The 13,027-nt window shown below is 49.6% G+C and overlaps 2 protein-coding genes and 5 non-coding genes across 7 annotated transcripts; 2 read left to right on the top strand and 5 right to left on the bottom strand.

Moving 5' to 3' along the window:
- The first annotated feature begins 365 nt into the window (after window positions 1-365).
- On the top strand, window positions 366-4,047 carry LOC134010138 (uncharacterized). The gene is made up of 8 exons (XM_062450005.1): window positions 366-562; window positions 670-1,145; window positions 1,249-1,576; window positions 1,676-2,477; window positions 2,600-2,809; window positions 3,031-3,245; window positions 3,960-3,981; window positions 4,037-4,047. The coding sequence occupies exons 2-8, from the start codon at window positions 898-900 to the stop codon at window positions 4,045-4,047; spliced, it is 1,836 nt and encodes a 611-aa protein (XP_062305989.1). The 5' UTR covers window positions 366-562; window positions 670-897.
- On the top strand, window positions 3,874-10,871 carry LOC134010139 (uncharacterized). Its single transcript, XM_062450006.1, has 3 exons — window positions 3,874-4,141; window positions 4,242-4,988; window positions 10,845-10,871. The coding sequence occupies exons 1-3, from the start codon at window positions 4,055-4,057 to the stop codon at window positions 10,869-10,871; spliced, it is 861 nt and encodes a 286-aa protein (XP_062305990.1). The 5' UTR covers window positions 3,874-4,054.
- Window positions 6,612-6,694, bottom strand: trnal-cag (transfer RNA leucine (anticodon CAG)). Its single transcript has one exon. It is a non-coding gene; the product is annotated as a tRNA-Leu (tRNA).
- trnas-aga (transfer RNA serine (anticodon AGA)) lies at window positions 6,954-7,035 on the bottom strand. The gene has a single exon. It is a non-coding gene; the product is annotated as a tRNA-Ser (tRNA).
- On the bottom strand, window positions 7,476-7,558 carry trnal-cag (transfer RNA leucine (anticodon CAG)). Its single transcript has one exon. It is a non-coding gene; the product is annotated as a tRNA-Leu (tRNA).
- Window positions 7,818-7,899, bottom strand: trnas-aga (transfer RNA serine (anticodon AGA)). Its single transcript has one exon. It is a non-coding gene; the product is annotated as a tRNA-Ser (tRNA).
- Window positions 8,340-8,422, bottom strand: trnal-cag (transfer RNA leucine (anticodon CAG)). Its single transcript has one exon. It is a non-coding gene; the product is annotated as a tRNA-Leu (tRNA).
- Window positions 10,872-13,027: the final 2,156 nt, after the last annotated feature.

Here is a 13,027-nt window from a genome sequence, read left to right on the forward strand (position 1 = left end):
ACTATTCTGATTGTTTCAGATTGAGAATGCCCCATGCAGGCCCGTGGACAGACCGCCCTATTTGGAGGGTCCATGGTCTGTAATTGTGGATTCCATGCTGTTAAGGTGATGTATAATTTTTTTACATCTGACTATCTTGCATCTCAGGTCTCTTACAATGCTGTTGCTGATACATTACAGTCACCTCAAGCACCACAGTCTGTGGCTTCAGACTTGTCCACTGGTGCTGCAGCCCAGCCTTCTTTCCTGCGGTCCCCTCTGAGTGTGTCAATGGTAAATATTTTCTTAGTTATTCATGTTTTGTATAAATCATTTTGTATGTGCTGAATAACAAAATTAACTCTGTTTCCCCTTGCAGTTCACTAAATCACGCTTTGGTGGGTCACAGTCTGCCTCAGTGAAGCCCAATATTGTGGCGAGGAAGACCCCCAGCCCCGCTCCTCCTCCATCCTCTGTGAGGACCTCCAGTCCTGCTCATCCTCCATCCTCACTGAGGACCCCGTCTACCGCCTCTGTGAGGACCCCCAGCCCTGCTGTTAGCACCAGCCTGGAAGTAGCCACTGTGAGTACAGCGTCTCCTTTTTGTCTGGTTATGTTTCAAGTCATCTTGAGAGTAGCCTTTTTGAATGCAAAAAAACATATTCTTATTTGCTGTTGTCTCCCAAACAGGATGGGACAGGAGAAATCCATCTAGCTGCTACTGGGGCTACAGCTTCTGTCTGGTTGCCGGGTGAGCTGAGCAAGTCAATCCCTGTTCAAGATCAGAGGTGGATATCCAACACCCTCTTTCACTCTGGCAAACTGTGGCCAGATTTGAAGCTGTGGTATGAGCCCCCTGTTCCAGCACTGATTTATCACCAAACGCCAACACCCGACCGCTTCTTCACCCATCGGCTGATGGTGTGGATGCCCTACCGCCTTTGGAGGGTGAGGGTGTTCTGCCCAGCTTGTGGGAAGCAGTTGACGGGTGCTGGCATTCACAGGAGAGCTCGGAAGGTCCTTGACATTGACAGATACTACCTAATGGTGACAGAGACACTCAGGTGCTCTGTGTGTTTCCTGACCACTCTGTCTACCAGTCAGACTGTCAGGGACCAGCTGGACCTGCCACACCAGAATTTGTTCCGGCTCATCCTGACCTGCAAGTGAGTAATGCATTTTTGAAAAGATGGTGATTGTGAAGCCTATAACAACTGACATTACCCTCCATAAACATGTAACTAATCACTCCAACAATGGGCATGTCAGGTATGCTTGTGACATTCGTGTCATTCGGATGCTTCGGGAAAGGACCCTTGGCAACAGTCCAACACGACTGGTGAAGCAGCTCAAGGAGAACCATGGGGAGGAATGGCTGACCCGGTTGGCACACTATCTCGGGGAGTGTGCTGACTTTGTGGATCGACCCAGTCTGTTCCCAGTGGTCTGCCAGGAGCCCCCTGAACCCATCGAAATTCCCACCAGTCGTTGGCTGCTGTCTGTGTACGGCAGGGACATCCTCTCCCGCATGGACCACATCAAGGCCAGCATCACCTCCATGTTTGGCTCCATTTTAAAAATGGATTCAACCAAAAAGGTAATACATCATTTGACTGTGTAATTGTACATTACTGTGTACATTACCATGTATGTAATATATACTCTCATATAAACATTAACTTTTGTCACATTCTAGATCACAAAGAAGCTGTCTGGCCATGGCAAGGGGACCGCTCTCTGGGTGACCTCCCTTGGGAACGAGGTTGGACAGATCCTGACCAGTGTCCTCACAGTGCAGGAGGGGCCGGGATTGGATCACATGGTGTCTGGTGTGATGGAGCGGTACCGCCAGGCAGCTGTTCCACCCCCAGTGCTGCTGTACGTGGACTGTGGCTGCTGCAAAAGCGAGGGGCCAAGCAAGGTGCAGACCAGGTTTGGAGAGTGGCCAGACCTCCACATACGGCTGGACATCTGGCACTTTATGAGGAGGATGGCTATCGGCTGCACCACCGATGCTCACCCACTCTACCCCACCTTTATGGGCTCTCTGTCTGCCTGCATCTTTGAGTGGGATGCAGGGGACCTCACTCTGTTGCGGCAGGCAAAGAGAGCGCAGCTCAGGCAGGAGGGTGTGCCATCCATAACGGATCTTGTGGTGGACACCAAGATCTCCAAGATGGAGCTGAGCCTCTACTGCCGCAGGAAGACACGCGGCGAAGAGACCACCATCAGCCTCATCGACCGGCTGCTGCAGGAACTGGGGGGTGCAAGAGGTAGAGACCTCATGGGGGTGCCACTGCTGGACCAGGTGCGCATGGAGCACATCTGGCGTGTGCAGAAACACCACGTCAAGTGCATCCAGGACGTGCCAGGGGTGCAGCTGTACACTGAGGTTGGAAGCACCACCAAGGGGGGCGTCGTACTGACCAGGTACCGCTGTGCCAGGGGGTCCACATCCCTGGAGTCGTTTCATTGCCACCTAAACAGGTTCATTCCAGGTTGGTGTCTCTCTTATGTGTAATGTTTTCAATACATTTATGTTTTTTTATGAAACCATTATTCAGATTGAAAAGCAAGACCTTTTTTTAATTGGCCGACATCATTTATATGTTTTCTTCAGGAACCAGTGCAAATGCACTGAATTTCCAGCTGTACCTCCTGGAAGGCCTAAATAGGTGGAACCAGGATCGGGGGACTGCAGCAGTGACCAGCAAGCCATCGTCCCTCCTCACCTACTCCGGGGGTGTGGCCCACTGTGTAAACACCAACAGCCTGAAAGTGTTTGGCCGGGCATTTGTGCCAACCTTCACGCCACCTGCCAAATACACTGGTATGTCAAGCTGATATCTGGATATATAATACTGTTTGTGGGTTTTCTGTGTTCTAACTTAAGTTCAACAAGGCTTTATTTTTACTATGCCCATTACCAAAGCAAACCATACACTTACTTGCTCATAACATGATACAGAAACACTACTCTGATATTAAACAGTATCTATATAGAATGCTACAAATACAGCTAATAATGTGTGTGACTGTACTATTTTATAGGAGAGCTGCTTGGTGTTGACTACCTGCTGAGTCAGACTGGGCAGTCTCTCAACGTGAACCCCGACTCAGAGGAGACAGAGGGCATGCTGGAGGATGTTCATGAGGGCGAGGAAGAAGAAGATGAGGGCTTCCAGGAAGAACCAAGTCTTGCTGTGTCAAGTCTCCTGGATGACCCAAGCTTCTCTACTCCCACCCTGCCTCCTGCCTCCATGGCTGCTCCCATCCTGCCTCCTGCCTCCATGGCTGCTCCCATCCTGCCTTCTGCCTCCATGGCTGCTCCCACCCTGCCTCCTGCCTCCATGGCTGCTCCCATCCTGCCTCCATGGCTGCTCCCATCCTGCCTCCTGCCTCCATGGCTGCTCCCATCCTGCCTCCATGGCTGCTCCCATCCTGCCTCCTGCCTCCATGGCTGCTCCCATCCTGCCTCCTGCCTCCATGGCTGCTCCCATCCTGCCTCCATGGCTGCTCCCATCCTGCCTCCTGCCTCCATGGCTGCTCCCACCCTGCCTGCTCCCACCCTGCCTCCTGCCTCCATGGCTGCTCCCACCCTGCCTCCTGCCTCCATGGCTGCTCCCACCATGCCTCCTGCCTCCATGGCTGCTCCCATCCTGCCTCCATGGCTGCTCCCATCCTGCCTCCTGCCTCCATGGCTGCTCCCATCCTGCCTCCTGCCTCCATGGCTGCTCCCATCCTGCCTCCTGCCTCCATGGCTGCTCCCACCCTGCCTGCTCCCACCCTGCCTCCTGCCTCCATGGCTGCTCCCACCCTGCCTCCTGCCTCCATGGCTGCTCCCACCATGCCTGCTCCCACCCTGCCTCCTGCCTCCATGGCTGCTTCCTCCCTGCCTGCTGCCTCCCTGGCTACTAACATCCTGCCTGCTCCCTCCCTGCCTGCTACCCCCCTGGCTGCTCCCTCCCTGGTATCTTAAGAAAATCAATGTATCTGCGTTTTGTCCCACTTCACTGACCTTCCATTGTGATGCTCATTTTTGTTTATTTATTTTTAGGCTGTGGATGACTCTGGCATGCCGGGCTTAGACAGAGTAGACAGCTTGGCTGAGTGTTTGGTGGAGCTGAGGAACCAGTCCTCTCTGGCCCTCACCAACCAGCAGGTCAATAACATTCATTGTCTTGCTACATTCCCTCTGTGCCCTGCCAAAAATGTTCACACTTGCACATCTTTTTGTCTTCTCATGTGTTCTCTCTGTGTAGGTAAGCAACATTGTTGCTCTGTGGCAGAACCTGCTGGACTACGACCAGCAGAGGGTTACCTTTGCTGCCAGACACCAGAGCAGGCTGGACACAGGGAGGTTCAGGTCTCCAAAGAAGAGGCAGGAGTTCACTCCAGGGGTGGAGAGCATGAAGAGGCACGCACTCACCACCACTGCCCCGCTTGCCCAATGGCCTGATTGCTGCCGCCTGATTGAACTGATCTTTGTCAGGCTCTGTGCCATCCATCGCTCTCCCAAGAAGAAGGGGACTGGTGCAGTGTCCAGATGGAGTTTAATCCTGGATGACTACAGGAAAATCAGGCAGCGCATTTTGGCAAATGGGACGGTCATGCAGCAGACCACACTGCAGCTGGTGGATGTAAGCCACACCACCCTTGTGCAGTGGCACAACAAGAGGGTGAAGAAGCAGGACAACGCTGTGGTAATGCAGGGGCTGAACTTGCCCAGTCGCTTGTCTGCGGCAGCCAACCCACTCCCTCCTGCTAATGTGCGCCTTCCATCTGCGCTCCCCCACCCAGGCCCGGCTCTCCAGTACCAACTGCCCTGCAGCACCGTGGGCCAGGCGCGGTTGAAAAGAAAGGTCCCGCCCACAGATGTAACACCGGTGGCTATAAAGATGCATGCCCAGCGTCAGCTCTTCCCTGCTCCACCCTCGGCCCCTCGTCTGTTGGTGCTGGCTCCGGTGACCTCACAGGTGCCTGTCCTCGTCGCTGCTCCACAGGCCCTGGTAGGTATCTTCCCTGCACGCCCTGCTCCGGTCCGAAAACTAACCCGCCATGTACTCCACAACACATGCAAGAAATGCGGGCAGTTCAGGACAGCCCAGACTGGACACAGTCAGTACAAAGGAACTGTGTACTGCCCCTCTGTAGAGGCTGTTCCCAAGGAGCAATGGTTGGAGGACATGAAACAAGTAGATGCCCCTCTACCCCCCTCCCAGAGGCATGGACGCTGGGCTAGTGCCCCTCTACCCCCCTCCCAGAGGCATGGACACTGGGCTAGTGCCCCTCTACTCCCCCTCCCAGAGGCATGGACACTGGGCTAGTGCCCCTCTACTCCCCCTCCCAGAGGCATGGACACTGGGCTAGTGCCCCTCTACCCCTCCCCCTCCCAGAGGCATGGACACTGAACACTTTAATGTTGTTAATAGTTCTGTTAATGTTTTCTGTTATTGTCTATAGTTACTGTTGAATAAGTGAATGGAGGGATTCACTACTGTTCTGTATATATTTAAGTTATTGTCTATAGTTACTGTTGAATAAGTGAATGGAGGGATTCACTACTGTTCTGTATATATTTAAGTTATTGTCTATAGTTACTGTTGAATAAGTGAATGGAGGGATTCACTACTGTTCTGTATATATTTAAGTTATTGTCTATAGTTACTGTTGAATAAGTGAATGGAGGGATTCACTACTGTTCTGTATAATGGCTTTGTGATGACTGAAAATAAAAGTTTGATCACAACAGAAATGTATCTTCCTATGCTTCGTTTGTGTGTTTTGTGGATAAAAGTTTCTGCTAAATACATCAACTTAATTTTAAATATTCATTTAACAGTTATTAGTATCATCATTGTTTTGTTATTAACCAAACAGTGATTAGGTGATTTCCACAAAAAAAATATAACCACTTGAATTTCTGGCAACAATTTAGTCAAACCAGAACCTTGGGATTAACTTTTATCCCATATATATGTCTATAGAAATAGAAATATAAGGTTTTAATTGTGATTCCTGATATACCTCAACATTTAAAAAACATTGGTGATGTAGGTCTGGGCCATAATTCCTTCCTTCTCTTTTTCTCTCCTTTTTTCTCTCTTTTTTCCTTTTTTCCCTCTTTTTTCCTCCTTTTTCTTCTTCCCCCCTTCTCCCCTCTCCTTTCCTTTCTTCCCCCCCCAGGTAGACGAATGTTCCCCAGCTTTGGCGCAATGGATTTCTAGTCCATCGCCTTAACCACTCGGCCACGACTACACCAGTCTCTGCGTTGTCACGCCAAGGTGTTCCCCACCGTAGACACAACCGACAGCCGCCAGGCCACATCACAGCACCACATGACAAAAAGAACATTGAAAACTCGACGCTACGCTGGCTTGAGAGGGGCCACATCAAAGCACCACAGGACAAAAAGCACATCACGGCGGCTTTGTGCAGGATGTCCCTCGTCGCGACTCCATCTGGCCGCTCGGCAGCCTGCAACGTTTTCACCTCACCTTTTGCCATTTCTTCAGCTCGCTCGGAATCTTGACGCTACGCTGACTTGACAATGGCAACCCAAAAATTGCGCCGCCACGCTTGAATGCAAAGGATCAAATACGCCCCGTGAACCCACAGCTAGACCCTTGGGATGTCAGAAGTGGGATTCGAACCCACGCCTCCAGAAGAGACTGCGACCTGAACGCAGCGCCTTAGACCGCTCGGCCATCCTTACTCCTTGAGCAGATTAGGCTCAAACCTTGCAGAGCACGTCCTCAAAAGGCAAACGCGTCCACTGCCTTAATGGTGCGGCCATGAATGCGCAAGTATTTCAAGTGTGGTTAGGGTTCCACTCCTTGTCGGTGTCTCTGTCTGTGAGGGTTCAGGGCCCCAAAACGAGAAATGTGTCAACCTCAGCGCAACCGAAGACAGCCCCTGACGTTTGCGAACGACTAAGAAACTCGATCTCATCCGCTCAGATCAAAAAGGCCGCCCGTAGTCGGCAGGATTGGAACCTGCGCGGGGAGAACCCAATAGATTTCTAGTCCATCGCCTTAACCACTCGGCCACGACTACACCGGTCTCTGCTTTGTCACGCCAAGGCGTTCCCCACCGTAGACACAACCGACAGCCGCCAGGCCACATCACAGCACCACATGACAAAAAGAACATTGAAAACTCGACGCTACGCTGGCTTGAGAGGGGCCACATCAAAGCATCACATGACAAAAAGAAAATTGGAACCCCGACGCTACGCTGGCTTGAGAGGGGCCACATCAAAGCACCACATGACAAAAAGCACATCACGGCGGCTTTGTGCAGGATGTCCCTCGTCGCGACTCCATCTGGCCGCTCAGCAGTCTGCAACGTTTTCACCTCACCTTTTGCCATTTCTTCAGCTCGCTCGGAATCTCGACGCTACGCTGACTTGACAATGGCAACCCAAAAATTGCGCCGCCACGCTTGAATGCAAAGGATCAAATACGCCCCGTGAACCCACAGCAAGACCCATCGGATGTCAGAAGTGGGATTCGAACCCACGCCTCCAGAAGAGACTGCGACCTGAACGCAGCACCTTAGACCACTCGGCCATCCTGACTCCTTGAGCAGATTAGGCTCAAACCTTGCAGAGCACGTCCTCAAAAGGCAAACGCGTCCACTGCCTTAATGGTGCGGCCATGAATGCGCAAGTATTTCAAGTGTGGTTAGGGTTCCACTCCTTGTCGGTGTCTCTGTCTGTGAGGGTTCAGGGCCCCAAAACGAGAAATGTGTCAACCTCAGCGCAACCGAAGACAGCCCCTGACGTTTGCGAACGACTAAGAAACTCGATCTCATCCGCTCAGATCAAAAAGGCCGCCCGTAGTCGGCAGGATTGGAACCTGCGCGGGGAGAACCCAATAGATTTCTAGTCCATCGCCTTAACCACTCGGCCACGACTACACCGGTCTCTGCTTTGTCACGCCAAGGCGTTCCCCACCGTAGACACAACCGACAGCCGCCAGGCCACATCACAGCACCACATGACAAAAAGAACATTGAAAACTCGACGCTACGCTGGCTTGAGAGGGGCCACATCAAAGCATCACATGACAAAAAGAAAATTGGAACCCCGACGCTACGCTGGCTTGAGAGGGGCCACATCAAAGCACCACATGACAAAAAGCACATCACGGCGGCTTTGTGCAGGATGTCCCTCGTCGCGACTCCATCTGGCCGCTCAGCAGTCTGCAACGTTTTCACCTCACCTTTTGCCATTTCTTCAGCTCGCTCGGAATCTCGACGCTACGCTGACTTGACAATGGCAACCCAAAAATTGCGCCGCCACGCTTGAATGCAAAGGATCAAATACGCCCCGTGAACCCACAGCAAGACCCATCGGATGTCAGAAGTGGGATTCGAACCCACGCCTCCAGAAGAGACTGCAACCTGAACGCAGCACCTTAGACCACTCGGCCATCCTGACTCCTTGAGCAGATTAGGCTCAAACCTTGCAGAGCACGTCCTCAAAAGGCAAACGCGTCCACTGCCTTAATGGTGCGGCCATGAATGCGCAAGTATTTCAAGTGTGGTTAGGGTTCCACTCCTTGTCGGTGTCTCTGTCTGTGAGGGTTCAGGGCCCCAAAACGAGAAATGTGTCAACCTCAGCGCAACCGAAGACAGCCCCTGACGTTTGCGAACGACTAAGAAACTCGATCTCATCCGCTCAGATCAAAAAGGCCGCCCGTAGTCGGCAGGATTGGAACCTGCGCGGGGAGAACCCAATAGATTTCTAGTCCATCGCCTTTTTTTTTTATCTTTTTATTAATGTTTTTTACAGTTCACAAATTCACAAGTTTACAAGCACAATGCTTTTACTTACTATTTCCCACATTTTTTTTTTCCCCATTTCCAATAACATCAACACAGACTCACCCATCGACATTCGTTCCCCAATTAAAGCAAATGCCTCCCCCATCCACTTCCTTTATCAGTGAATTCCCACTCACGAAAAAGTCTGTTACTTCCTCCCCGCCATATTTACACACCATTCCTACATCCCTTTTCATTATAGCTTTAAACAGATGCTTAATATTCACTGTCCTCCCTTCAAAATGTGCATAGTTCCGTCTAAGCACTACAGCGTGCCGGGCATGACTTAAGACATAATTCAGTACACCAACATTCACCCCCTTCCTCTTCCCAACAACCCCAAATAAAAATAAAGTCCTCCACCCATCCTCCACGCCTAACTCCATTGCCCAATTGTCCTTCAGCAGTGTTTTAAGAAATTCGAAAAATTCCATCAAACTGTCACACTCCAGAAAATAATGAATAAAACTCTCACGGCCACCTTCACAGACATCACACATAGCATTTACCTCCTCATTAATTTCATGCAAGACCACATTAGTATAGATTCTGTTGTGCCTCATGAGGAAATCATTGTTATCACAGTCAATACTGTTATATTTCACATTGATATTAGACCATATTTTTCCCACCTCATATCCCACAAACACTCTCCTCCACACCCTTTCTGCTGCTGGCTCTTTAAACACCTCATCTATCAACCATCCATATACTTTCTTCACAGACATATTTTTCATTTTACACTTCACCCCCTCCTCCATTACATATAGCTCAGGCAAGTCTCCTGCTTCCCGGCCTACACACCCACCCTTTATGAGGTCGACCCACTCCACTGGCAGGCTCAATTTAATCCTTTCATAAATCTTTCTTACTTTTACTCTACACTCCATCCCCTCCACTTCACATACAGAATCATAAATACAGTTCCCTCTGAGGAATCCTGGGATCACCTCATTCATCACATCTCTCACCTGCCTAATCCCACCTTCCATAAATTGGGGTACATGCAAAGTCCTGTTGTTACATTTTATTTTTTCATTTAAAAACAGTGGCAGATTTACAAAGCTCTGCATCTCATCGCAATCATATTCCATTTTAGGTAACAGACATCTCCACGCCTCCAACACCTCCCGGTAAAACTCAGGTATCCCCACCGTCATTGACGGCTTAAACCCCATAAACCAACCATTCTCCCCCATCCCTCCCACATCATTAATGTACTTTTTCAGCATTTCCTTCCAACCATATTGACACCTTCCCATCATATATTTTTGCACAGTCCTAATTCTCATGGCTTTTCTTTTTATTTCCAGATCTATTAACTTTAAACCCCCCTTCCCTCTCCTCCCCACAAGTGTTTTCTGTGCAATCTTCACCCCTTTCCCTTCCCAAATAAAGTTACACACAATTTTGTTCAGCTCATTCATCACCCATGCTGGCATTTCCATCACACTCATCACATACACACATATTGACATCAACATACTATTCACCACAACCACCTTCCCTTTCAACCTCAACTTCCTCGCCCTCCATGCATTGCATATAGTTCCTATTTTACTTATCACCCCTGTCCATGTGGCATTCCTAGCCCCCTCGCTATCCACACCCAAATTTACACCCAACACCCTCATGTATGCCTCTTCCACCCGTAGCCCCACCTCTACTCTCTCTACCCTTCCTATATACATAATTTCGGACTTGTCTTTATTGATCTTTGCCCCTGATGCTCTACCATACTTCTCCACCAACTCCAACACCCTCCTCACACTCCCTCCATCCCTAACCGTGATTGTTGTGTCATCTGCATAGTGATTTATGACACACCTCCCTCCATATGGCAAAACTATCCCCTCCACCCTGTCATCTTCCTTAATGAGTGTAGCCAGTGGCTCTACCACTATAGCATACAGTAGTGCTGACAGCGGACACCCCTGCCTCACTGACCTCCCTATCACAAACCTGTCTGTCAAAACCCCATTCACCTTTATACAGCTCTGTGCACCCCCGTATAACCTCCTTACCCATCCCACCAGCTTCTCTCCAAACCCAAACTTCTCTAACACCCTAAACAGAAACTCGTGCTCTACCCTATCAAACGCCTTGTTCCAGTCTATCCCCACCACTACCCCCCCTATCCCATCCCTCTTCATATACTCTATCACATCCCTAACTGTCCCTATTGTGTCCGCTATATCCCTACCCGGTACACTATAACTCTGTGTTGGCTGCACTATCTCCCCGATTACTCTCTTCACCCTATTGGCTAACACTTTGGTCAGGATCTTATAATCCACATTCATTAAACTAATCGGCCTATAATTCCCTAGATCTAGTCTGCTACCTTTCTTATATAAAATTGTTATCACCCCTTCCACCATTCTATCCTGTACTAACCCTGTCCTCTCCATCCCTCTAAACACCTCCACCAAAATTGGTGCTACCTCATTCTTATACTCTTTGTACCACTCAATCCCTATCCCGTCACTCCCTGGGCTTTTCCCACTTGTCAAACCTCCAATTGCTTCTATCACCTCTGATTCACCTATTTCTCTATCACACCACACCCTATCCGTCTCACTCACCTTGCTCTGCACGCTATCCAACACCTCATCTATACTACCCTCATCTACCCCCCCCTTTTTATACAACTCCCCATAAAACTCTTGCACCCTCTCCAATATCTCCACATAATCCTCTGTTGCCACCCCATCCTTATTATTGATTTCATTAATATATGCCCTACTCTGCTTTCTTTTTTCTAAACCCAGAAAAAAACCGGTACACCTCTCACCTTCCAGAGTATATTTTGCCTTGCTCCTCAAAATTGCTCCCCTGCACTTCTCCTTCTCAAACCTATCCAGCTCCATCTTTACCTCTAAATACTTCTCCATGCTGTACCCTTCCTCATCCTCTGCCTTCCCTAACTCCACCCCCAATCTTTCCCTCAAAACGTTCTCTTCCCTCATCATCCTTTCTTTCCTCCTCTTGCTATACCGAATACTAATCGATTTAATCCCATTCTTCATTCTCTCCCATCTCTCCCCCACTCCATTGTCCATACCGTCGCACTCTGCATAACCTGCCCTCCTCTCATTATCTCTATCCAACAGCCCCTTAATCTGCTGCCTGTACTCCTCTTCACTGACATACCCCGCATTCAAGATCCACCCCCCCCCCCCCTACCTCCCCACCCCCTATCTTAATTGTAAACCTTACCCCATCGTGATCGCTAAAACTATTTCCATGATGTCTAAATCTATCTATATACCTAATGCTGTCCGCCTGCACTAAAACTAAATCTATTCTACTCTGCTTTAGCACCCCCTCCCTCATCTGCCTCCTCGTGAATTCTCTCTTCTCTGGATTCTCATATCTCCATACATCCACAAGGCCTTTGTCTGCCATCATCTCCAATAGCATAGCTCTCGACTTGTCCCCTCTAAGTTCTACACCCTTACCGATGTCTAATCTGCTACATTTAATATTGAAGTCCCCCACGACAATACACCTCCCCACTATTAACTCTTTCACCTCCTCTATAATACTCCTCTTATCCATTTCCACATTAGGCACATATATATTAATAAGTCTGAAATCCACTTTCCGATACGTAAATTCTATTGCCAAAACCCTCCCTGCTTGATCCCTATACACCTCCCTTATGTCATCCACCTTATCCTTTTTAATTAGTATTGCTACCCCTCTTGCATTACTCGCCCCATTATTATAAAACATTTCACCCTCCCATTCCTCCCTCATTACCTCCACTCTCCCCTCATCCCAATTTGACTCCTGTATGCACATTATATCACTCCTGTACACATACAGTAAACCCTTCATTTTTCTCCTGTACCTTAACCCATTTACATTTATGGAAGTTACAGTGGCCATGAGAGCTAAACAAAAAACAAAAAATATATAACCCTTCATCAAAATAGTTACTTGCCACTTCCCAGCTGTTCGCCACTCAGCAGCCCCCGTCTCTTGTCCATCTCAGTTCCCCTCATGGTACACCGTCGTTGTGCATTAGCGACTGCGTCCTTCAACGCCTCCTCCTCCTCCACCTCCTTTCGTGCTCCTCTGTACCTCTGTGGCCTCCCCTCCACATCCTCGCCCTTCTCCTCCCTTCTTTTCTCGAATGCCTTCCGCCGCTTCTCCTCCTTCTTAGCTGTTGCTCCGGCCCTCTTCTGCTTTCTGCCACCGCCTTGCTCCATGC

This window comes from Osmerus eperlanus, chromosome 23 (assembly GCF_963692335.1).
Source record: "Osmerus eperlanus chromosome 23, fOsmEpe2.1, whole genome shotgun sequence".
Lineage (NCBI taxonomy): Eukaryota > Metazoa > Chordata > Actinopteri > Osmeriformes > Osmeridae > Osmerus > Osmerus eperlanus.